The sequence below is a fragment of the Pogona vitticeps genome, chromosome 1 (assembly GCF_051106095.1).
Source record: "Pogona vitticeps strain Pit_001003342236 chromosome 1, PviZW2.1, whole genome shotgun sequence".
NCBI lineage: Eukaryota > Metazoa > Chordata > Lepidosauria > Squamata > Agamidae > Pogona > Pogona vitticeps.
The window spans coordinates 174,003,947-174,028,861 of NC_135783.1; the positions used below are offsets into that span (position 1 = coordinate 174,003,947).

A 24,915-nucleotide genomic window follows, 5' to 3' on the forward strand; every position below is an offset into this window, starting at 1 on the left:
ATAGCGACGCGTTTTTTTAGATAGGCTAAACATGCAATGTTTAGAAAACAACTGATCGGCGGTTCCAAAATGGCCACCGGGTGCAGAAAATGGCCGCCCGCAGCGTTTTCGCGCCCTCCCCTCACTTACCGGGCAGCGAAAATGGCGGCCGGATGGGGGAATCTTCACTTACCAGTGAGTTTTTCCCCAATAGGAACGCATTAAACTGAGTTTAATGCGTTCCTATGGGTGTCCCCCCCCCGCATAGCGATGAATCCAGATAGCGACATTAATCCTGGAACAGATCAACGTCGCTATGCGGGGCACCACTGTATGATTATCCTTACTTCTAAGCTATCAGCAAATACTGGATCTAAGATCCAGTTGTGAATTCTGATGTTTTAAATTAGCTTTTGTTAATCCCAGTTAGAGAAGATCCATTGAATCAATGGGATTTAAATAAGTGTTGTTTTAAAAAACAACTAATTCAATGGGTCTACTTTAGTTGGCATTAGCAATTGCATTTAATGCTTGTTTCTATATATTGATTTATATTTATTGATTTTAAACTGTTTAGAAAAGGAAGGATTTTAGTTTGCATGTAATTTTTTTATTTCTTTTATCCCCCTACCCTTGGTGTATCACCGTTTTGTTGAAATGTTACTACATCTTCTTTGCCTATAGTGCATTATAGGGCAATGGCATTACTAATAAGCGATTCATCCCATGCTCTGCTGTTCATCCAAATCCCATTGCAAACTTGTGATGGATATCCCTTATATGTCTTTTGGTTAGGTGAGATTCCTCCGCCCAAAGATCTGCAGTTTGTGGAAGTCACTGATGTCAAAATCACCATCATGTGGAACCCTCCAGACAGGGCCGTGACTGGCTATCGTGTAGAAGTGATTCCAGTTAACCATCCTGGCAAACATGGGCAAAAGTTGCCAGTTACTAGGTATTCCTTTGCTGAAGTCAAGGATCTTTTGCCTGGGACAACCTACCTCTTCAAGATCTATGCCCTTGGACAAGACACTGAGAGTGAACCCTTGACTGGAGAACAAACAACCAGTATGTGCATTTCTTGTAATTCAGTTTATCATCTCTTTGCCCTAAATTCGTCCTGCCAAACTCTATGCTTCTGCAAACAATACTCATTTATAATTGTGAGTTTAGAAGTTAGAGACTTAGAGGAGATAGAAAGAGACCTGCATACTTTTTGTGTGGTTTTTTGCTGCCTAGTTCAGGCTTGGGAGTTCCTTCTAATGGACTTGAAACTGTTTTTTTTTCTGATTGTGTGGTTTTAAAACAGTCTGCAAATGGCTGTTGAGTAAAATCATTTGCGTGTTTCTTTGTATGCACATGCGTACACATACATGTAAGCTGTCACACAGATCCCTTAAGTGTAGCTTTCTTGATCACAGCATAATACCAGTGAATCACAGAATGTCGACATGATCTCATTATGAGTAATAGCAGTCCATTATGATATCATATGGCGCCATTTTTAAAAATTGCGTACTTGATGGCAGAATGCACTACACAATGAAGAATAAGATCCAGAATTTTTGCTCTGAAATGCAGGGCTGACTGTAGTGATTCTTAATCTGCCTGACTGCAGCTCTTAACAGACGTCTGGAGCTGTGTTTTCCATACATTATGATCATGACCGTAATTGCTTTGCCTAAACCACAGTTTGAAAAGCTTCACATAAGTCCTGAGCTGTAATTGAAATTCCTGGGGAAAGGGGCAAGACTAGCATTCCCAAGGAATGATCCTTTTATAATTTTTCTTCCCACGGTTCCCTCTAGGCTTTGAGTCCTTGGGAATCATAAAATCAAGGGCTGAGTACAGGAAGATGGAATGTTGAAATTATGGAGGAATTACGTTAGATGTTGTACCATTTCTTTAAAGGCTTCTAAATCTCTAGGACCACCTCAAAGGACATGTGTTTGGCTAGGGACTCCTGTCTATTTCTCTACTACTCTATGGCCTAATTTACACTGAAATAGTAGACCTAAAACTACAAGTGAGGACTTGGGTGACTGAATCTCTTTCATACAAGCTAACCAACCAGCAGAACTAAAAGACTCTGCTAGTGCAAAATTAAATGCCAGGGGAAAGCCATTCTCCCTGACTTGTGAATTTTCTGTACGAGGACTGTTTCAGTTCTTTGGGGTTTCTGTCTGCACACACACAGAACTGACAGATAAACATTTGTTCACTCCAGCTTGTAGTGTGTAGTCCATATGCAAGTTTACACTACATTGAGATCAAGGCCAAAAACTCTCTTGAGGAGGTGGGCACTACCATCTGAGCAGGATGGACACTGTACCCTGCTGTTTCGGGGGGAACGTGCCCCCCTGTGCCTACTGTTTCTGGAATTTCCATCTCTTGGAGTGCTAGCTATCCTGGTGCTACCGAGTTTCCCTGAAAATAAGACAGGGTCTTATATTAATTTTTGCTCCAAAATTGCATTAGGGCTTTTTTTCAGGGGACGTTTTATTTTTTTCATGAACAACAATCTGCATTGATTCAAGTGCAGTCATGTCATCTTCTTCTGGTTGCTGCACAATGGTGGAGGGTGGGGTTTTTTACTTAACTGGGGCTTATATTACAAGCATCCTGAAACATCATACTAGGGCTTATTTTCAGGGTAGGTCTTATTTTCTGGGAAACAGGGTAGCAGTTTTGCCTGGCTAAGAATAATGTTTTACGTATTTATGGAGAAAGAGGGGTTTGCAATAATCAAGCTGTCAAAAGGTTTAGACTTAGTTTGGACAGTGTAGCAGGGCAGGCAGCAGTGTTTTATGCAGCACTAGCCGTTGGAACAACTGTACCATAAATAAGCAGGATGAGTGGAAAGGCTGGGCTTTTCCTGAAGTCCATTAAACTTTCAAAATTATAACTGTTAGAAAATCCCTAGACGGACAACCAAGCTGCTGGGAGGTCTGTCGCACTCTGTGGTTAGAATCCCAGGCCCACACGGGAGTGAACCTCTGCTACAATTGTCTTGAGCTTAGTTCTTGGTGAAAATGCAGAGGCTGTTGGTCTGCCTGTTTCTCTCATCCTAACCTTGTAAAAAGTTGTGGAAATATGCTTTCTGTTGTATCGAACAGATGGGTACCAACTGCTCTAGCTGAACTGAGCCATAAATTACTTTGAGTGGAATGTGGGTACAGTACTTAACTCTTGGCATAACTTTTTTTTTAAGCTGCAGGGTTTCTATTTGGTTTCCATAATAGCATCTAACATGCAATCAACATCAAACTGAGATAATATTAGTAGTAGAAATCACAGCCGGAAGTGGTTGCTTCATGCATTCTCGGGGGGAAAGAACAGTGGTTTTCAAAAGAGATGTAAGAGGATTTTTGGCTTTCTTTTCTAGATCTTGATAGTCCAACCAATTTGCGGCTGGTCAATGAGACCGACTCCACAGTGCTGGTGACATGGAGGCCCCCTCGTGCCCGTATTACAGGCTACCACCTTTCTGTCGGCCCAACAACAGGAGGACAACCAAAACAGTACAATGTGGGGCCATCAGCCACAAGATACCTTGTGAGAAACTTGCAACCAAACTCTGAGTACACCGTGTCCCTTGTGGCTGTCAAAGGAAACCAGCAAAGCAGCCCAGCAACAGGAATCTTCACAACCTGTAAGCATGGGGCAGCCTTGACTATTGTTTCATTGATACTTCTGCCTCCAAATAGCCAGACTTGTGATGAGCTCACACCTATAATAATAATAATAACCACCACCTGGCAATACAGTGTCTCAGAAATTGACACGAAGTAGTGTGAGTTTTGGTTAGAGTTTTGTAGAGTGCATGTGTCACACAGCATGCTTCCATCAACAAAGTTCTTGCTGTTGTTTTAAAGGCTTTTTTTTGCCAGTTTCATCCTATTTACTAGAATTCCCTCTTTTTTTGTCTAGCAGTGCGAAGCACCTTCTGCTGGTGGGTCAGAGACGAAACTGCTACCCATTTCTGATTACTGCCCGGGAAAAAGGCAGTGTGATAACATACACCAATGGCTGCCCTTGACCCCTAAGTTTTAGCTCTCCTTCTCTGATGATCTCTTGAAGACCAGTAATTCAATCATATCTGCTTCTCTAGCAGTAAGCCCCATCAGATTCAGTGTGATTTACCTTTAGGCAGACAATGATAGAAGGGTGCTGTTTCAGGGGTGGTACAACACATGGGGGTCAAGTTATCCCTGCCCATAATTTGGACAATGCTGCCAGTATTTTTGGTAATCACTGATCTGTTGAAAATAGTGGTCCACGAACTGGCCCTGATTCCATTATGAAGGAAGGCAAAAGTGGCATCATGGCTTTCTCTAAGGGGAACTGTGTGTGCCCCACTGAAAGTTTCAGCACTTACATCTTTGTTGTCTGAGATATAAAGATAAGTGACACTTCCCCCTTCAAGGACAGGTTCTGTGTTTTTCTAGGGAAGTCATTATCCTGAATGCAGTGCAGTTTGACTCATGCTGGTGCAGTCTCAAGTGGCATCAAATCCTCATAGCCTTATTAGTGGACGTAAGACTGCCAAATGTCTGCCCCATAAAACTGAACACATCTCAATGGCTCCCACTAAGTCTTGATACCTTCCCTAGTTTTGCTGCCTTACTGAGATAGCTGAAACCACGTGGAGATGTGGGGTGATGTTTTCAGGCATCTGGCATTGCAAAGATATGGTCCTTATGGTCTGTCTTCATTCTGATACCTCAGAGGTTATGTAGACCTAAATACACTCTGCTGGCTAGCAGCAGACTGTTGATCTACTGTATAAGCCAGCTGTCTAAATTGCTGGTTTTTGCTGAGGCTAAAACGGCATTAAATCAAGCACTAAGCATTCATATAAAAGCACCATATTTGGTTCATAGGTTTCTGATTTAGAAGACTCATGGTTCATATCAAGCATGCTTTAGTGTTTTACTAGCTGTCTCCTGACTTGCGTCTGTTCCAAGTTAAATGTGTCTAATGACTGGGATCCAAGTTCCATACCTGTTTTGCTTCCAGTACTTAGGGTTGTTTTTTCAATGGAGTCATTCTTGTCCGATGGAAGTGATAGCAAACCGTGACTCAGATGTGGTCTAGAATGTCCACAAATAAAAGCAGTAGGAACCAGGAACACAGGAACAGTTTACAGTGGGAGTTGTCACCCTGTGATCTCTGTAGGAAAGACAGATTTACTGGAGGGTCAGTTTTTATTTTTAATGTAGCTCTTGGTTCTTAAATCACATTCTCTCAGTGGGTTCACCAGACTTAATGTGGAAAAGCAGCATATTTGGTGAGATCCCTCTGGTTATGTACTTAAATCTGCGGTGGCAGTCATCCCTGCTGAGGCTGTTAATTAAGAATTTTTATTCCAAATGTGCGACACATTTGCCGAAGCAGGAAAATATTAGTTCTGCTAAACCTGCAGTATTCATGTGAAAGACACTACTTTGAGTTGACTTTGTTAATGAAAATTATCAGTGAGAACAAATCAGTGTACATATTATTGCCTTGTTGCTTCAGGGAGGTGAACCAAGAATCTCATGGGTGCATGCATGTAAACATATTTGTGTTGCGATATCCCAGTTCCTGTAGTTCACAGGAACTCTGCTCTGGCAAGCAAGAAGGAGGGAGCAATGCTGGTTTGGCTATCTCTAGCATAGCAGCAGCAGGTGGTAGCAGGCCTCCTGAAAACTTTGGAATGTCCCCTTTCATGAGGACAGAATTCTTGTTCTGAGAAGGATGGCTGATAATAGTTGTAATACAGGGCCTTCACAACAACACAAGGGATGATAAAACTAAGAAGGAGGAATGCATCCATGCTTCTTTCTGGTAGCTATGTGACTCGCTTGAAATCTGTATGGGAACAAGGGATTCCCGCTCACAGTACTGTTTTAGGCAAACTGCAGTGGTGATGCATTCTGTTCTTATTTTCTGTGCATGACTCCTGTGAAATTAACTTCAAAACACCTTCAAAACATGGCATGGAATTTGATCCAGAATGTTTGTAGAATGATGTATCTCCCCACCCAATTCTATGCTCTTTCATAGGAAATTTTGAACTTTGGAGGAGGACAATGGGGGAGGGAGCTTGTTGACAGTGGGAGGAACCATTTTTATTTAGCATTGATGAATGTAAGAAAGAGGCACCGCTGGCTCATGCAGTTTGCCATTCCAAGAACGTTCTGTACCGGGGGCAAAAATAATTATTAACACAAAGTCCATCGATAATAAATGCTGAACATACTCTGCTAGTAAAAAAAAAAAAGTATATTCGGTGATACGGCGGCATCTCTCAGAGGCTTGATATTTGTTTACTAGATGTTCTGTTGATCATTGTGTTTTGCAGTGCAGCCCAGAGGCTCAATTCCTCACTATACCACTGAAGTGACTGAGACCTCTATTGTTGTTACTTGGACACCAGCACCGAGAATTGGCTTCAAGGTAGGGAAGGAGCTCTCCCACCCTTGTGGTGTTTCAAATCACAGCAGTCCTAGGAGTCAGACTTGCTCAGTGGGGAAGAACAGATGAGTTGGGTCTAGAGCAGGGCTGCAGAATCTGTGGCCTTCCAAGTGTCGTTGGACCACAACTCCTGTTCTCTCTAGCCAGCACTGACAGTCGAAAAGGCGATGGCCATTGCAGCCTAACAGCAACTAGAGAGTCACGTGATCTCTAGTCTTACTCTAAAGCTTAGTCATTGTTAGTTTTTGTTTCATCACTTGTAGTAGCACTTTAGGCATTGGATGAAAGACATATGCTTCAAGCTGGGTCAGAGAATAATTGAGTTGGAAGAGGCCTGTAAGGCCATCAAGTCCAGCCCCCTATTCAGTGCAGGATAATGTGGCAGATAAAGAATTACTAGAGAATGTATTCACAAAGAAGGCAATGAGATCAAAGCCCCATACTGACTCTGGTGACCTCATCAGCCTGGCACGGTTTGTTTTCATTTTTTCATCCCACTTTTCAAAGTTGTTCTTGTGTTGGCTGTTAAGTTTGATTTGCAGAAGGTAAAACCCAACGTTCAAACAGTGAATTTTAAAGTAACTTCTTAAAACAGTACACAACAACAACACATGGGCAGTTTGAGTAATTAGATACCCAGCTGGAACAATAGATTGGACTCAAAACAAATTAGAAGAATTGGACCAAAAAACACAGAAACTAATGAACATGCATCACGCACTACATAGAAAAAGTGATGTGGACAGATTGGAAACTATGGATTACTGCAAATACAGCAGGTAGTAGATGAGGAAAAAAGAAATCTAAATGATTATATCAGTACAAGCAGAGAAAAATTACTTGAGGCAGTGAAAATGGAGAGTATTTTGAAAACAACAGAAACAAAGGCTCAATATAAGAAACAACAATTTGAAAATAAACAGCTGGAAAAATAAACCACTACATGGACAACACCTGAGAAATATTGATGGAAAACATTATCATAATTCAACATGGACATGGCTAAACCTGGTGACCCTTAAGAAGGAAACCAAAGTCTTGGTTTTTGCTGCACAAGAACAAGCTCTCCAAACCAACGTGATGAAAGCTAAAATCCAAGGAATCAGCGCTAACAACAAATGTCAACTCTGCAAGAAAAAGATGAAACTGTGTCACACCTCATCTGTGAATGTCCAAATACTGTATTGCAGAAACAGAGTCGAAAGCTAGACATGACAGAGTGGCAAAGTTAGTGCACTGGTCATTAGGCAAAAAATATAATTTGCCAGCCTCCAAAAACCCATGGGAACATCAGGTAGAGAAAGTGTCAGAAAATGAGGAAGTCAAGATCCTGTGGGATTTCCGGATCCAAACTGATAGACACCTTGAACATAACACACCAGACATAGTAGTAATAGAATGAAGAAATGTCTGGATCATTGACATTGCAATTGCAGAGGATGCCAGAGTTGAAAATAAAGAATTGGAAGAACTAACAAAGTACAGAGACCTGGCAATCGAAACATCTCGCCTCTGGAAAAAACACACTTTAGTGGTCCTCATAGTCATTGGGGCTTTGCAAACAATATCAAGAAAATTCACACAGTACTATAAGCAGTTGCAGATCTCAGAAATCACACCATCAGAGCTCCAAAAGAATGGCAACATTAGGAACAGCATATATGCTGCACTGATATTTAACAGATACTTATGTTTTTGGCTAAAACTTGCATCTGTTTTATAATACCAGGCAATGTTTTTATAATTTTGACTGTGCCTAGTGTTTTTCAACAACAACAACAAAGAAGAAAAAGTGGAAAGATTTTTTAAGATAAAGCATCCTGATGAAATGAGGCTGTGAAAATGCTGCCTGGCGTATGATGTCCCACAGTTCACGTGGCCTTCAAAGGAACTTTGCTCAGCATCCTTGTTAATCATTTGTAGACATGGTAGTTTGTGTTATCTGCCATCCTGTCAGAGCCAACTTGCAGCAACTCTAATGGGGCTTTCCAGTTAAGGGAGAGAATTTATTTTAGCAGCGCCACCTTCCCATGGCCCAGTGCAAATAAGAGCTCAGGTCTCCTGAAAATGTCTCTTAGTGGGTTAGTTCTGGTGGTATCTCTACCAAAAACATGTAGATTCTATCACATTAAAAGCTTAATTTGTGGCCGAGAATGAACTTTCTGAAGATGTATAAAGATGTGCCATATGAGTAATTAAAGAAATATACTCTAGGACGTTTTATGGACTTTAAAATATTCTACTTGCAGTTGCAGTGGTTGAGAAGGTGGCTGGAGGCACAGCCGTAAATGGTACCCCCGCGCCCAGAGTTAAGACACACCGTGGCCACAAGCCACCCTTGTTCTCAAGAGTATAGATACTGTAACAGTCGTATTGAGCAGTGTGTGATTCTTCATTCTTTTCCTTCTGTAGCTGGGCGTGCGGCCAAGCCAAGGTGGAGAAGCTCCGAGGGAGGTCATCTCTGAGTCTGGGAGCATTGTCATATCTGGACTGACTCCTGGTGTGGAATACATTTACAGCATCACAGTCCTCACAGATGGCAAAGAGAAAGATGCTCCCATAGTCAAGAAAGTAGTAACACGTATGACACATTTGTTATTGTTGTTCTGTGTGCTGATAAGTTGCCCTCAATTTATGGTGACCCCATGAATGAGTGATCTCCAAAACGTCCTGTCTTCTGCTTTCCTCAGCTCTTGCAAACTCAAACCCGCAGCTTCCTTTAGGGAATTAGACCATCTCATATTGGGTCTTCTTCTTTTCCTGCTGCCTTCCAACTTTCCCAGCATTATTGTCTTTTCCAGAGAATCCTGATGTGCCCAAAGTAGGACAGTCTCAGCCTCAGCATTTTTGCTTCTGGAGATAGGTGAGGCTTGATTTGATCTAGAACCCGCTTGTTCATCTTTCTGGCAGTCCAGGGTATCTACAAAGCTCTCCTCCAGCACGACATTTCATATGAAACATTTTTTCCCTCTGGAAGCTTTCTTATGTCCAGCTTTCACACCCATATATGGGTGACTGGAAATGATCTTGGTCTTGGTCTCCAGTGGCACATCCTTACACATGTTGTCTAGTTCCTTCATTGCTGCCCTTTTGAGTCTCAGTCTTCCTCTGATTTCTCGGCTACAATCTATTTGGATTGAAAGTATACAAAATTTCAATTTTTTCATTGTTAATGCTCAAGTTATGTAGTTCTTCTGTAGTCACAATTTTGGTTCTTCTTGATGATCAGCTGCAGTCATGCTTTGGCACTTTCTTCATTCACTTTCACTAAAATCATTTCAAATAATTGCTGCCAGTAAAATGGTGATATCTGCATATCTCAAATTATTAATGTTTCTTCCACACCTCCGTCAGCTGAATCTAATCCAGCTTTCTGTATGATATGTTCTGTGTACAGATTGAACAGATAAATGGATAAAATGCACCCTTTGCCTGTAGGAAACCATTCTGTCTTTCCAGTATTCGGTCCTAGCAGTAGCTTCTTGTCCACAATACAAGTTACACATCAGGGCAATCAAGTGCTAAAGCACACCCATTTCTTTCAGAACAGCCCATCGTTTCTCATGATCTACACAGTCACTTTGCTGTAGTCTATAAAGCCTACATAGATCTTCTGAAACTCTTTGATGCACTCCAGTAGCAAGCAGATGTTTGCAATGTGATCTTGAGTTTCTCTTATTTTTTGAAGTCCAGCTTGACCATCAGGCACTTCTTGCTCCATATAAAGTAAAAGCCTTTGTTTCAACACCTTCAGCATCAGTTTGTGTGCATGGGAAATCAAAACAATGGCCCTGTAGTTATTGCATTCCTTGGCATCTCCTTTCTTGGGGACGGGAATGTATATTGAATGTATCCAGCCTGTGGGTCATTATTTTGTTTTCTATATTTGTGGATACATTTAACCATCAGCTAATAGGCAATGATATGAGGCCAAGCATCCCAAAGTCATTTATTCTTGGAATACATCCTCACTGTAGTCAGTGGAATTATTTTTGAATCAAATGGCTTCTTAGTAATCATGCCAAAATGTGTTGGAGCCAGGAGAAGGAGCATGTATTCTTGCTGCTTACAAGTCATGTGAGCTTATGGCCATGGTGTTTACTGACATGGTCCTCTAGAAGCACTGTCAGGTAGCCCAGGGAAGCTCCACTTACAGAAGGCACATTCCATCTTATTTTTGGACTTTCCTCCTTTCTCCCATGTCAAAACTCAGTTCATTTATGAGTCTCTTCTAATTCTCTGTCCAGCATTGCTGGCTTGGGGAGGCGAGGGCTGCAATGGGGAAGAAGTGGCACAGCAGTCTGTTTGAGACAGTCAAGGTCTTATATTTAAGTCTCTACCAGTTGACCCATTGGAGTCAGTAAGTTTTAGAGTGCTGGTTTGTCAGGGACACAGTGGAAGAGAAACAGCTCTTGAAAATGTGTTCAAGTTCACCATTGCATTCCTAGGGAAATCCTAAAACATGTTTTTTTTAAAAAAAAATCTCTTGCAGCACTGTCACCACCAACCAACCTGCGCCTTGATTCAAATCCTGACACTGGTATTCTCACTGTCTCTTGGGAAAGAAGCACAACTCCAGGTATTTATACTTGGCTAAGTATTTTCCTCTTGACTGACCCAGTGTGCCAGATCTGCTCACACATTGCTTGGCTGTGGCAGTTCAGCTAATACTTTTGGATGTTGTTATTGTTAACCAGATCTTGAATATATTACTTACAGTGGAAATTCTAATACAGAAGTCAGCTAATAAAAGGATATTTTGCAGAGCAGAAGATCGGTTTTGAAACCAAATTGCATCACCAAAAAGACACCCATTAGTAGAATGGGGTGGGATTAATCTGGCTTTCCTAAGCTTGTTTGTTTGTTTATTTGTTGCTTTTGAACTCTTTCGTAGAGCAATGAGAAATGAGCACCAGTGCAGACCATAGATTTGTATACCTCAAAATTTATGAAATTCATTGTTTATATTTTTTGAAATATTTTGCAACATAATCCTCTTCTTCTCAAGTATCTGCAGGACAAACGCACCCTCGGGGATATCCTACATCCCATGAAAAAAAAGTATCTCATGGGATTTTGAAGAAAGCTTTGAATTTTAGGAATTTATGGAAAAAACCAAAATGCTTTAGCAGAGTTTGGGGTGTATTAAAAATTAAAAAACCCATATTTGTCAGTGGCAGTATCTGTCTTAATTCAAAACCAAAACCCAGTCTATAAACAGCAGCACATGTCTTCATCACTGGTCAGAACAGAGGGCCTTAAAAGTATTTTAAAGCTACTCTTGCTCTCTCTTTGGGTTTCCATAGTTGAACATGAAGAGGCATCCAATATGGCAAAGCACACACATTCACACATCAGGAATGCATGATCACATTGTGAGATTACTTTGGCTGACACACAATAAGTATTTTTTTTTCCAGTGATCTGGTTTAATTTAATTTTTCATCCATCTCCATCATTGGAGATGGTTTGTTTTTTTGGCCGAACGGCCATTCGGCATTTCCCAGCCTCACCCTGGGTTCTTTGCCCCACCTTTTCCTGGAGCTGCCTCTTGAGTGGGCACATGAACCCAGGACCACCTGTTTGTGCCCATCTCTCTTCATTATCATTTGCAACTTCCCTGGTGTACTCGCTAGAGAGAATTCTTGCCATCAGATTCTGAGTATTAAGTTTATTTCATATGTTAAAAAATACCATTCATTTCTAGCTTCAAGGCAGTCCTAATAGGAATATGTTATTGATATTTCTGTGTTTCAGAGATTACTGGATACAGAATTACTACTGTTCCAACAAATGGGCAGCAGGGCTACACTCTTGAAGAAGACGTTCATGCAGACCAGACATCCTGCATCTTTGAACATCTGAGTCCTGGTGTGGAGTATAATGTCAGTGTCTATGCGGTCAAAGATGACCAGGAGAGCTTGCCCATCTTTGAAACCATCACCCAAGGTAAAATTTAAACTTGACCATCAGATCTTGCCGATTTCTCAGGGGACAGTTCTGCTGATTTCTTGTACATAAGGAAGCAATTTGATCTTTGGTGAAGATGTTTTACTGATCCTGTGTATGCTCATTCTTAAATAAACCACTTTGGTTTTCATGGGATCCACTTCTGAGCTCAAGGTCCTGGTCCTGGACATTAAATACAAATGTCTTGCAGTGTTCTGCTGCAACTGTATACCTAGACATACACTGGTGTGTTGATCATCAGTGATGTGTTGAACAGCTCTCAGCTCAGAGTGCCTAAGCACCTCTGCTTACATGGAAAGGGACAGAACTTTGGGCATGTACTATGTTTTGGGCTACAGCTCCCAAAATTCACCAGCCAGCTAATGCTGTTGCTGTCCCAGAGGAATCTGGGGCATATTGTCCAGAAAAGCAATTTTGACATGCTTTAGAAAGGGAGTATAGGGGTAATTTATTATTACGGTTCTTTTCATGTTGTACTTGATGAGGCCTTCAATATAACTATACTAGGTCAGTCAAATTTAGAGGCTGATTTCAGGGGCAGGAGGTATCCATATTAGTCTGTTGCAGTACAAAGATGAAGGAGTCTTGTCATACCTTATTTAGTTTATTTGAATATAGCCTCGGTAAACAGACATTTGTATAACCTACATGTAAACATCGTTTCTGCTGAGACTACATTCATTGTATCTGAAGAACTGGAATGCAGTTCACCAAAGCTGCTAGACAGATAAGAAGACTCCTTGTTCACTTGATGTTTAGTGGATGATGCAACTGAAAATAAATAGTTCCTGATAAATGAAAATATTCTAGCAGGTTCAGCCTGACAGGTGGTGGGAACTCTTGGGTAAAATTGACAAAATGCAAGATGTGAATGTGCTGTTAGCTGTCAGACTTGACAACAGGAATATCTGGAGATCTGAGGATCAGTTTTCTGAATCTGGGACATTCTGATGACTACGCATATTGCCAAAGAACCTCAGTAGAAGTGAAACTGGTCAGAAAGCCACTTCTAGTTTTTAAAAATCAGTGTGTGTGTGTGTGCGTGTTAGATGCTTCCGGAATAACCTATTTAAAGGGTGGATTGCCACTAGTGGAGGCTTCCAGATGTGAAATTCATCTTTTAATGCAGGGAGCAAAATTGTTAGTGAAGCTTTGTGGGAGTCTTGAGAAATGGGCCCCACAAAGGTGGATGGTGCCTGCATTACACTGAGAACTAAGTATTCTATCTGAAGAATTGCTATGTATTTTGCAGAGACCCCATAAAACAAGGTGATTCAGCTATTACACAGTACCACATTGAATCCCAGCTTGTCCAAGCAAACCATATTATGTGAAGAATGGAACTTATTTCAATATAACCATACATATGGTTGCAGCTACAGACCAATAAAAGGCATCTCCTTGCTCTTTTTGTATGCACAAAAGTACATTTCTGAGCTAAAAATCTTATTTCTTGCTCTTCTGGTCTTGCAGAAGAAAATGGTCTGGGATGTCTCAGCCTGATCTTGTGCTTATAGGGCTGTTAAGTCCTAAACCTGTCATTATGGAATTTTTGTCTAATTTTTGCTAAACCACAAAATGGCTTCCAGCTGTATATTTGACAGACACTAGCTGTTAATGTTGCTTGATATTTCTCTGCTTGCACTGAGTCTTTCTTTGCTCCTGTGAGGAACTAACACACTGGTATGATTTCATTTGAACAATCAAGGCTTTAACCCAATGCCACTTTCTAAAGTAAAGAAGTACTAAAAAGGCATCTTCTGTATGTCTTCTGGTGCTTTTTTACAGGTGATATGGTAAGCGCAGCCTATGGTGAGAAGTGGTAACTTGGTGGGAAATTTGATACTTTCTATTTCAGTTCTGTGTAATATAGATGACTGGTTTTCCATAACAGAATCACCAGGGTTCTTATTAATGTTTTGGACCAGATGCAGATCACCTGCGATACACTTCATGTAATATAAAGCCTGCTTTCAAATGTATTGTTAGACTATTAATCCATGGTATCCTTAACATTAGAAGCAAGCTCTGAAAATTATGACTAGAACATTGATTACAAACATTACTGTTTACCTTACAAAGATGGGTATGTAAGGATTGACCTGTACACTTAATAATGTTTAGAAAAGTTCACATTTATGAAAGACTGGCTTTTCTAGATTGCTAAAGCTTGTAGGAATGAATGTTGGCTTTTCAAGCCAAGCAGATTCAGATTATTTAGGTAATATTTAAGCAATATTTGTCATTGTGTTATTGATTTTAAAAGAAGAGGTCAAGAATGCTGACCAACTGGCTGAGGCACTATTTGACTACATTCCTTTTTATTTCTGGATATGTATAGTATGTGGGTTTGGCACTGTACAGCTGCTTTTCCCATGCTGCCCCGTTTCTGCTCTGGCACTAGCTGCCTCCCTTGTAGGCTATAGGCCATAGGGACTACCTTTAGTAGTAGTAGTAGTAGTAGTAGTAGTAGTAGTAGTAGTAGTAGTAATAATAATAATAATAATAATAATAATAATAATAATAATAATAATAATAATAATAATAATAATAATAATAATAATAATAATAATAATAATAATAATAATAATATCTAATTAACAGAAAAATAGATACATCCCAGTTCAGTGGTTTGAATGCAGAAAAATATTCAGCCAAGCCATCCCATGGCTTTGAGCAGCAGCTGCATCTGGCAAAACATTCTGAACCCAATGATCCTATGTGACCCACATGGAAAATACATAACCCAGGCAAGCTATCGCTCACTACTAATTATTATACAAGGAAGATAATATTGGCAACCCCCTGTACTATAGTCAAAGAATTAGTTCTTCAAACACATGGATTAAAGAGTTAGCTGACAAGGATTCATACAGTCTTGCCAAGGTGGTAATTACTGAGAGAGATGGGCTGTCAAGATTCCAATTTTGTTCTGCTTTTGCATATTGGATTGGTGGCCAGTTTAAGCTCTCTGTCCTCAGTAAGAACTTCTTTTTTTGCTGCCAGAGTGTTCCATGCCATTGTGCTTTAAAAACTCTAAGAATACATCAGATTTTATGTAAAATAAATGTTTTTTTAAAAGAATTTATCAGAGGGGTCGAACATGTAGTCAGTGGTTGAGTATTATAGATGGTGGGTTTATTACTGAGAGGGAGACATTACATATCACCATAATGACTATTTGCTTCATGTTTAATTCATGTGACCTGATAATCGCTGCTTTTTTTTCTCTTCCTTCTTGTTGATGTGTTTTGCCTCTGTCTCTGCCTCCCCACTTGCTCTCTAACTAAACAGAGGTGCCTCAGCTCACTGATTTAAGCTTTGTTGACGTAACTGATACAAGCATCGGCCTGAGGTGGACCCCGCTAAACACCTCCACCATTATTGGCTACCGCATCACGGTGGTTGCAGCAGGAGAGAGTGTCCCCATTTTTGAAGATTTTGTGGACTCTTCAGTAGGATACTACACAGTTACAGGCCTGGAGCCGGGCATTGATTATGAGATCAGCGTAATCACACTCATTAATGGCGGAGAGAGTGCGCCTACTACGCTGACTCAGCAAACTGGTGATTGTTGAAGACCTATTGTGTTAGAGTACTGTTCCATGTTGTCACTAGCTGCTTGGATGAGTCTGATGTTCTCAAAGAAAATAGGGACTGTCTTTGGGGTATATGTGACCAAGAGACCTTTTATTTTAGACACCTAATGGGAACAGAAAGAAACAGAACTATATACCTATGGTTTCCTTTTTGGAGTTCCTGCATTCGGCAGTTATGAACTGTGTTTCATTTGCAATTCTTGGTTGACCTGCATTCCAACCGGCTTTTGCAATTGTATCCCTGAAGTTCAGATGGCTCTATAATTCATTTTCACATGATCCTTGTGAGAAAGAGCATGAGTTTGATCATGCCACCATTCATATCTGAGCTGTGCTTAACCTTATATCTCAAAAGTTTCAAATCCAGCATTCCGTTCACATTGGCTCTCCCTGCTGTATCACAGTTCATTATCCTAATTCTTACTCATTACTGCAGTGGTCTTGACTGCTCGTGTATTTCCTCAAAATGGTTAGGGAAGAAAAATTCCTCCAAACTCATGCTAGTGGCAGACATGACAGTCTGTGAAGGTATCGTGTGTGTGTGCATGTACAGAAAATGACCTGAGAATTTGTTATGCATGGAAGACATCTCTGTTTACCTTTGCTGTATGGAGCCTTAATAACTATCTACCTTAGAAGTAGCTGTAAAGTCCTAGAGACTTCACAGCTATCAATCAATCTTTGCTCCATATGCATGTCAGTGTTGTTGAACTTTGAGCTGGTGTGGAGCAAACTGAGCCTTTCTGGTTTGATACTGGTTTCGAATCTGTGACGGCTGGGCTGAGAGATTAAAGACATAACTTTAGTGGAATGAAACATTACAGTGTTACATTAACTTTAATGGAATGAAATGTGGCCTAATAGTATGTTTGCATGAGTTTGACTCAGTAGTGGATTGCGAGGGAGCGTTGCATGAAATTGTTTGGCTATTTGTGGACCACTGTTGAATCAAATGCCATTTCCTCCCCAAATACTAATTGTTTCTCCTTGTAAATTCAGCTGTCCCTCCCCCAACTGACCTGCGTTTCACTAATGTGGGTCCTGACACCATGAGAGTCACCTGGACTCCACCAGCATCCATTGAACTGACCAGCTTCCTAATCCGTTTCTCACCTGTGAAGAATGAGGATGATGTTGCAGAGTTGTCCATCTCACCTTCTGATAATGCGGTGGTTCTAACAAGTAAGAGACGTGAACAACATCGTTCAGCTGTGAACAAGGCTTTTTAAATACTGTATGAAAAACTTGACTCTTTCACTTTGCCTCATGGGATAACAGAGTTGATAGTTTTACTCCCCTCACCTTTTGAGATGCCCTCTGGTTGTGTTGTGCTTTTTGAGTAGCACAGTCTCCTCCTAGAACTCTTGACAAATAAGTTGAGAAATGTAAGGAATTTCAAAAGCAATTTATCTTCTAGCCGTGGTTTTGAAAAAAGTTCAGCCTTCCTCTTGGCTAAGCTTAAGGTAGTTCTTTAGATCTTCATCAGAGCTTATTTTAAGTATTAGGGTTAAGTATTAGGAGACAGCCCCAGCTGCTTTTAACAGTCATTGACCTGCAGTGCATAATTTCAAAAGGAAGGTAAACATTGAAGGGACACTGACCTTTTTTGCTGAGCAGGATTTGGAAAAACAACTGCACCTCTTTAGGTTTTGCTGATATGTCAGTTTTTAGCTAGTATGAAATTAGTTTCAAACCTGGGACAAAAATTAAACATTCTGTTGGTGGTAGTGAGTACAAAAATGGTACATTTTCAGTTTAAAAAAGTCATCAAAATCATGCCTGTGCCAAAACAAACATTGTGGTGGGAGAAGGAAGGGAAAGAGAGACTTTGCAGGTTTGAAAAGCCCTAGATCAGAAAAAGAGAAATGAATTTAGCAAGTGATAGTAAATGTTCACCTGGACTAACATTTAGAACTCTGGGCAGACCCATTTTTTTTTGCATATAAATGCTTGCTGACAAAAGGAAGGAAGGAAGGAAGGAATTCTAGCTGAGGACATTTCCCAGATAGAAAGTTGAGATCTGCATTCTGTATAGACCAGAACCTAAACCGTTGCTGTTTTAATTCTTTAGATCTTTTACCTGGCACCGTGTATTTGATCAGGGTCTACAGCGTATATGACCAACATGAGAGTAAACCTCTGACTGGAGAACAGAAGACAGGTCTGTAGAATGACAAATGTTGACCAGGTTTTCCCTGCTCTCAGTTGTGCCTCAACAGGATAGCTCTGTGTGACAGCATTCCTTACACGTGCTCCGTAAAGAATGTTTTGTTCCTTCTAGTTTTCAAGCTCAGGTTTACTTCCACCAGAAGAGAAATTGTGACCTTTAATTTCTTATGCATTTGTACTTGGTCTGGAGGCAATCTCCAATCCACGTGAAGTCAGTTATGATCCTGTGCATCATCATCAAGAGAGATGTTCCACAGAATGCAGTGGGAGTTCTTCCCAAGTAAAGGGCCATCCCGGCACCCAACTGAAAGCAGTGCTAGTATCTCATGGCTGCTGACTTTTTCTCTTGATTTCCATGGGTCTTAATTGTCAGCACCTTTAGCTAAAGGAGAGTTACAGGTTTTACTGTATGATTTACAGTGGTGCCTCGCAAGACGATTGCTTTGCATGACAACGAATTCGCTTTACGATGAGGTTTTCGGAGCAATCTTGCGCTTCATTTAACGATGTTTCCTATGGGCGATTTTTGCTTTACGATGTTAGGGACTTTGCCTCGCAAGATGATTCAATTTTAGGTCCCTGTTTTTCGCTTTACAATGTTTTTGACAGCTTGGTCTTGCTTCACTATATGAGTCTTTTAATGGTCTCTGTTTCATTAGACAGCTGTCTTCACTTGGGAAACACGTTTTGCTTAACGATGTTTCCTATGGGAATTTTCACTTTACGATGACAATCCGTTCCCATTAGAATGGATTATCAGGTTTTCAATGCATTTCAATGGGAAAACGTCTTTCACAAGACGATGTTTTTGCTTAACAGCGATTTTCACGGAACGAATTAACATCGTCTTGTGAGGCACCACTGTACTGTCACTCTTTCTAAAATAGGCCTTATTTGCCTCAGTGGGGTTCAGAGCTACTTTTAAAAACAAGCTTGTTGTGTTCTTCATTATTTCTCTCCAGCCAGGTTGCTATTGTCATGGCTTTATCTGCACAAATAACATGTCTTGAGTGGCTGTTAACAGCAACCAATACACAGAAATACTCTATAGTGGCCAATTCTGAAATTGTGTTTTACAAACATTTAGAAAAATACAAATGGTTAAAATCAAAGAACACGCCTTTTCCACTAAAGATTGTTAAGAAAATGGTATATATACCTGAAATATTCCTGTCAATATGTCTAAAAAGGCCTTAAAATGCCCTTGAAAACTGATTATTATGAAAAACTAGAAACTGTAACTAATTGTTTTTAAAAGTAACTTTGTAACTGCCTTTTATTGTACTAATACTGTAACTTTTTAGTTGTTCAGTATAGTATTTCTTACCCAATGTAACTAGTTATATATAAACTGTAACTAGGGGTGGGGTGCAAATCAAATTAACCCATCAGTAAAAACAACACCTTTATTAGAAGAAAAAGCTCACTGCAAGTAATTAGTAACTTGTACTTTATAGCTTCCAAGCTATGAGGCATTTTTATTCATTTCCCAAAAAGGGGTAGGATTTGATGTTTGAACAAGCTGTTATTGGTCACATCTTCACCTACTAATAGCCACTCTGTTGTCAGGAAGTGTCTTCCACTTCCCAATGTCTGCCTTTCTTTTTTGTATGCCTGCTCTTTTCCTTTTGAAAAGACATTGTCCATTTGATGTCCACCTATTTCATTTCTTGTAAAACAGGCATTGATTCCCCAACTGGCCTGGACTTCTCAGAAATAACAGCTCACTCATTCACTGTCCACTGGGTTGCCCCCCGTGCCACCATCAGTGGCTACAAAATACGCCACTCCCTTGAGCAAGGTGGAAGCAGACCCAAAGAAGTGCGCATCGCCCCATCTCGCAATTCCATCACCCTCACAGACCTGGTTCCAGGGTCAGAGTATGTGGTTAGCATTTCTGCATTCAATGGCAAAGAGGAGAGCTTGCCCTTGGTTGGACAGCAAAGTACAGGTAAGAGTTAGAGAAGGAAAAGAGAAAACTGTGGTTGCATCTAGCTACAACTACAGCTAGCTTGCCATCCCCAAAATGGAAGTCATTGCAGCAGAAGTCTTGCCTGCTGAGGCTGGACATGGGCTAGACATGTCACCTGGAAAGGACACATCAAAATCAGATGAAGCTTCTACCTGTGAAAATATAACATCAAACATATTTTATTCTGTTAATTTTCATAGGGATGATCTTGTAAACTGGATTATGTTGTGGGTGTCTCCGTCCATGTGTACATGTGTGTGTACTCCTAAGGACTTGCAAAAGATACCATCACAAGCACAATAGTGCATCAGGACAGACTGTGCATTGTCTGGACAGATCCGGCATTGAATATACACCTTCCTTTGGCCATTTCCTGTAGCTTCGAAGGGGAATTAATAAGTGAGGGTAATCGGTTCAGGGCATTAACAACATGGCAGGAGGAGGGTTCTAAAGTCCCTACTGGTAGTTGCAGCTGTTTTGTATGGGGAATGAAATGTCCGCCCGATGGATGTGTAATGTGGATAATGTTTTGTTTGTCAACCTCTCTATCTAGTTTCTGATGTTCCAAGGGACCTGCACATCACTGCCACCAGCCCCACCAGTCTGGTCATCTCTTGGGATGCTCCTGCTGTTACCGTCAGATACTACAGGATTACCTACGGTGAAACAGGTGAGCACCGTACGATGCCAATGCCTTCCACTGGGAATAACTGTAACCTCAAAGTGATAAATGTAGAGGATATATTGATCAGTATTTAAAACATATTGTATCTGGAGAGCCACACATTGGCCTGAATGGTAGCTTCAGCTTCTGGGTGCCCTTTACCATGGTGGCTTTGGGAGTCCCAAGTATCTTGGAGTCCAAGTGAGAAGGGGCTGAAGGGTGTTTTCTTCGTAGTGCAATTCACCCTTCGGTCCAAGGACTGGGTTCCTGAGTCTTTTCAAAAATTGCACAAGGCGTGTACATTGCCTGTGTCTTGATTGTAACACTGGTTCTTATGTGGATGGATAAAATTGGCTTGCTCTACTTTTGATTGATTTTTAAGGAAACTGCCTTAACAGATCTTTCCTTTAAGTGGATGTTTTAAATGTTGTCAATGACACCTCTGTGCTGTTGTTGTCATCTTCAACGGTCTTGCGCATTTGCTTACAGGTGGCAGTGGGCCTCTTAAAGAGTTCACAGTCCCTGGCCACGTGTCCAGTGCAACCATCCCTGGCCTTACTCCTGGAGCAGACTACACCATTACCGTGTATGCAGTCACTGGGCGCGGAGACAGTCCCGCGAGCAGCAAACCAGTCACCGTGAACTACAGGATTGGTAAGACCACATTTCTCCTACCTGGATGAAGGAGTTAAGCTAGTTTATCTCAGTCACCTCAGATGGTGATGCTGTTAATCCTAAACTACTCCTAAGCACAGAGCTGTTTGCAAAAAAAAAAATTCTTCTTATGCTGCCATGCTGGCTAGGGGATCTGGGGAGTTGTCAAATAAAGATAAACTTTTCTAAGCTCTCTAGGTAGTAATTGTTGGCATTCATCTCCATCTAGTTCAACCTTCTGTGCTCACCAGTGACCAGCTGAAAGCGCCTTGTCATTAGGGAATTACAATGACTGTGTTCCCCCAGTAGCTGGTGGCCCCCAGTCACTGCTATTTCGCTAGGTAGAGGTGTACTGCCTGTGATCATGGAGAGTTTGAGCCCTGGCCTAGCTGATAGGATAAGAGAGGCTTCCATGGGTCTGAACAGGGAAAGAGGAGCTTGGATGGATGCAGCCAATGGAAATGGTGGCGGGAGTGGCTTGGCAGAGTGAGTGGAACTTTTAGCACACACAGGCGTCTGTGTTGAAGGCACCAGCAGGTCTTTGTTTTAAGGATGAGGATAGATCCCTGAAAGTGGCAAAACTCTATGGTCCAGAACTGGATTAGACCAATATTGTTGGGTTAATGTACAATGCCCAAATTAGTAGGATGAATGTGATTTTAATTAATTGTCTGTTTATAACAAAATATTTACATAATGACAGTGGTACAATAAAATGAAATAAAACAGAAAACAAGATCAGTAAAAACATTAACCAATAAAAACAATAATAAAATATTTTTACCATTAATTTACTTTGTATAATAAAAATAATAATCTTAGTCTTGTGGCTAAAGCCCAGGAAGGTAGGCAGTTCAGAAGTTGGGTCCACTACAGAAAATGCCCTTTTCTTACAGTGAGGAGGAATAAGATAAATACATGGAGCCATGTGCAGTTTCTTGCTGCGGATCCTTTTATTGTTCACTGTTTTGATCTTTTTTGGTTTTTTAGTTATATGTTTTGGGGATATCCATCTTTTTTATATTGCTGTTCCATTTGTTGCTCTACTGAATATTATTATTTTATTGGAATTGTGCTGTTTAATATGTCTTACTCTATACATCACCCAGAAGCTTCTTGTTATTGGGTGACAGGATAATGGAATGAACAGATGGATTTTCACTAAGACTTAAGGAAGTGAGAGCCGATGACTGAGAGTTAAATCCTGACACAGCTTTCAATTCTTCCCGTGCAGAGATTGACACACCATCCCAGCTGCAAGTCACTGATGTTCAGGACAGCAGCATCACTGTGCGTTGGGAGCCTTCCTCTTCCCCAGTTAATGGTTACAGAGTGACAGCTGCCCCCAAGGACGGCCATGGCCCTACAAAAACAAGAGTCCTCTCTGCAGGTAAGAGCACTAGATGCCTACTGTTTGGGAACATGGGCAGCACCCGTGAGTTCCAGGTGAAGAAAGAGAATCTGTAATTTCATCTTCGCTTCCATGTAAGCCAAAGTGAGGCACCACCATTGCCACTTCCCTTGGGTTGGTTGCTCTGAGGTGCTGGGCCTGTATAGTCAAGAGGGGAACAAAATCCAGGACTGGTGGTGGCTGCAGGTAACCACACACTCACACACTGCAGCAGCAGCAGCAGCAACCCAGCCCACTGGTGCCTCCTCGGTCAAGGGGCAAGGGGCACAACCCGCAAGTGACTCCCCTTCTTCAAGCGCTTATCAGGCAGACGTGGCTCCAAAAGGAGCTTGGGCTCTTAAGGAGGTCATGTGGATGACATAGTTATAATATAAAAGCAAGAAGACTTCTAGCATATATAAAGAATGAAAACTGCAAAAGCACACACATGCTTTGAAAAGCATGGAAGAACAGAAGAGAGTTCAACCATCGCCTCAACCAAGAGTCGGTGTATTGAAGCTGAATCTTCCCTGAAGCAGAGATGCAGGACTAAGGCTAGGGACAGGATCTTAAAAAATAAAAATAAAAATAAATCAACAGCACACAGCTAGAGCCAGGTGCCTCATAAGGTTTTTTTCATCTCAAACAATGAACCTCTTCAGAAGCTTCAGGACTTTTAGAGGCAATGTGTGTTACATCATATGAGCTGTCCAAAGAAACAATTCCTAAATCCCTTAGTATATCTCAGGTTTGAGGCACCCACCACTGCAAGCACCCATTTAATGGGGGAGGGAGGATGAGTCTCCCTGCACAGCTGCCAAGGGGCCAGCGGAGTGAGGAGAGAGCGGCGCTCCGGGCGCGATTGGAAGGATGAGCAGGACTGCCTCTGCAGCAGGATGCGTGAGTGGACAGTATGGCTCCAGGGGCCGGACCCTCATTAAGTCCAGCTGCGCAGGGATATTCATATACGAATACCCCCATCTCTAGTTGTGTGAGAATCCCTAAGGTGTTATTTATAGAGGGGAATGCTTCAGGCATTCACCAGTGTCTTGCAGAGTGTAAAGGCTTCATGCTGGCCATGCTCCATGTTCCCACCATCAATCTCCAGCTTGCCATTATGCAAGTTCAAAGCCCCCTGTCACAAACAATAGGGTTTTTACACTTGCGAAAAGGATTTGCAGGATTCTTCCTCGTGGAAACAGCATTTTAAAAAGGAACCATGTGCAGAGCGGACCTTTCCATGCATAGGGCGCCAGCCATGGTGTATAACATTTGCCACCCACTTGGGCTGCCCAACCTGTTCTGGAATGGCAGGACAACTTCCCTCCCACACTGAGCAGGCTTTATGGTCTTGTTAAATGTCATTCTGATACAGGAATTATTAAGCTGAATCCATAAGTGTATTGTTGCCAACATTGTTAATATTACTGACATTTGATTAGAAATATCTCATTTTGCCTTTGCACATGTTAAAGAGACCCTGCTGTACAATAAGTTGCATCAGAACTGGCTCCAGAGCAAAGAAATTTTGGTAACAAAGCATATTTTCTTGTGGCAAAGTGTGTACATACATATAAGTCACATCACCTTTGTCCAGAACAAGTTGCCTTTCCACCTGGGGGACAATTGAACACTTTTACTCAGAGTCTGTGAGTTGTGACAGAATGAGGCCATGCATAAATAAACCTTCATTCATGATTAATCTTTTACTGCCCTTTTGTTGCAGAACAAACGGAAGTTACAATTGACGGATTGCAACCTACGGTTGAGTATATAATTAGTGTCTACGCTCAGGGTCAAGATGGAGAAAGCCAACCTCTGGTTGAGACAGCTGTTACAAGTACGTATTTTGCATTTCCTTGATTTTTACAGCATAAATGTTGTATCTTTAAATGCCTTGAATCCACAGGAGATGTTTAGTGCTAGAACACTATGGAACACAATTTTAAAAAGAATTAAAAAATACGTTCATTTTTTTCACCAACACAACCTGGCGAAGCAGTCAGCATACAACCGCCATCCTCATCCCCATGAGCTGTGCATCTACTATAACTAAAAA

At 41.2% G+C, this 24,915-nt stretch overlaps 1 protein-coding gene across 4 annotated transcripts in view; it reads left to right on the forward strand.

Moving 5' to 3' along the window:
• The window catches only part of FN1 (fibronectin 1), an 83,787-nt gene that overhangs the window by 39,645 nt on the left and 19,227 nt on the right, over positions 1–24,915 (forward strand). For 2 of the 4 annotated variants that reach the window (XM_072977652.2, XM_072977656.2), the window contains exons 20-33: positions 775–1,047; positions 3,365–3,631; positions 6,326–6,420; positions 8,851–9,019; positions 10,931–11,017; positions 12,196–12,387; positions 15,703–15,975; positions 17,007–17,189; positions 18,079–18,168; positions 19,858–20,127; positions 20,702–20,818; positions 21,302–21,466; positions 22,701–22,856; positions 24,583–24,696. In XM_072977652.2, coding sequence (XP_072833753.2) covers positions 775–1,047; positions 3,365–3,631; positions 6,326–6,420; positions 8,851–9,019; positions 10,931–11,017; positions 12,196–12,387; positions 15,703–15,975; positions 17,007–17,189; positions 18,079–18,168; positions 19,858–20,127; positions 20,702–20,818; positions 21,302–21,466; positions 22,701–22,856; positions 24,583–24,696 — 2,451 coding nt within the window. The remainder of the gene's footprint in view (positions 1–774; positions 1,048–3,364; positions 3,632–6,325; positions 6,421–8,850; positions 9,020–10,930; positions 11,018–12,195; positions 12,388–15,702; positions 15,976–17,006; positions 17,190–18,078; positions 18,169–19,857; positions 20,128–20,701; positions 20,819–21,301; positions 21,467–22,700; positions 22,857–24,582; positions 24,697–24,915) is intronic. The other 2 variants (XM_072977659.2, XM_072977662.2) reach the window with 1 other exon arrangement.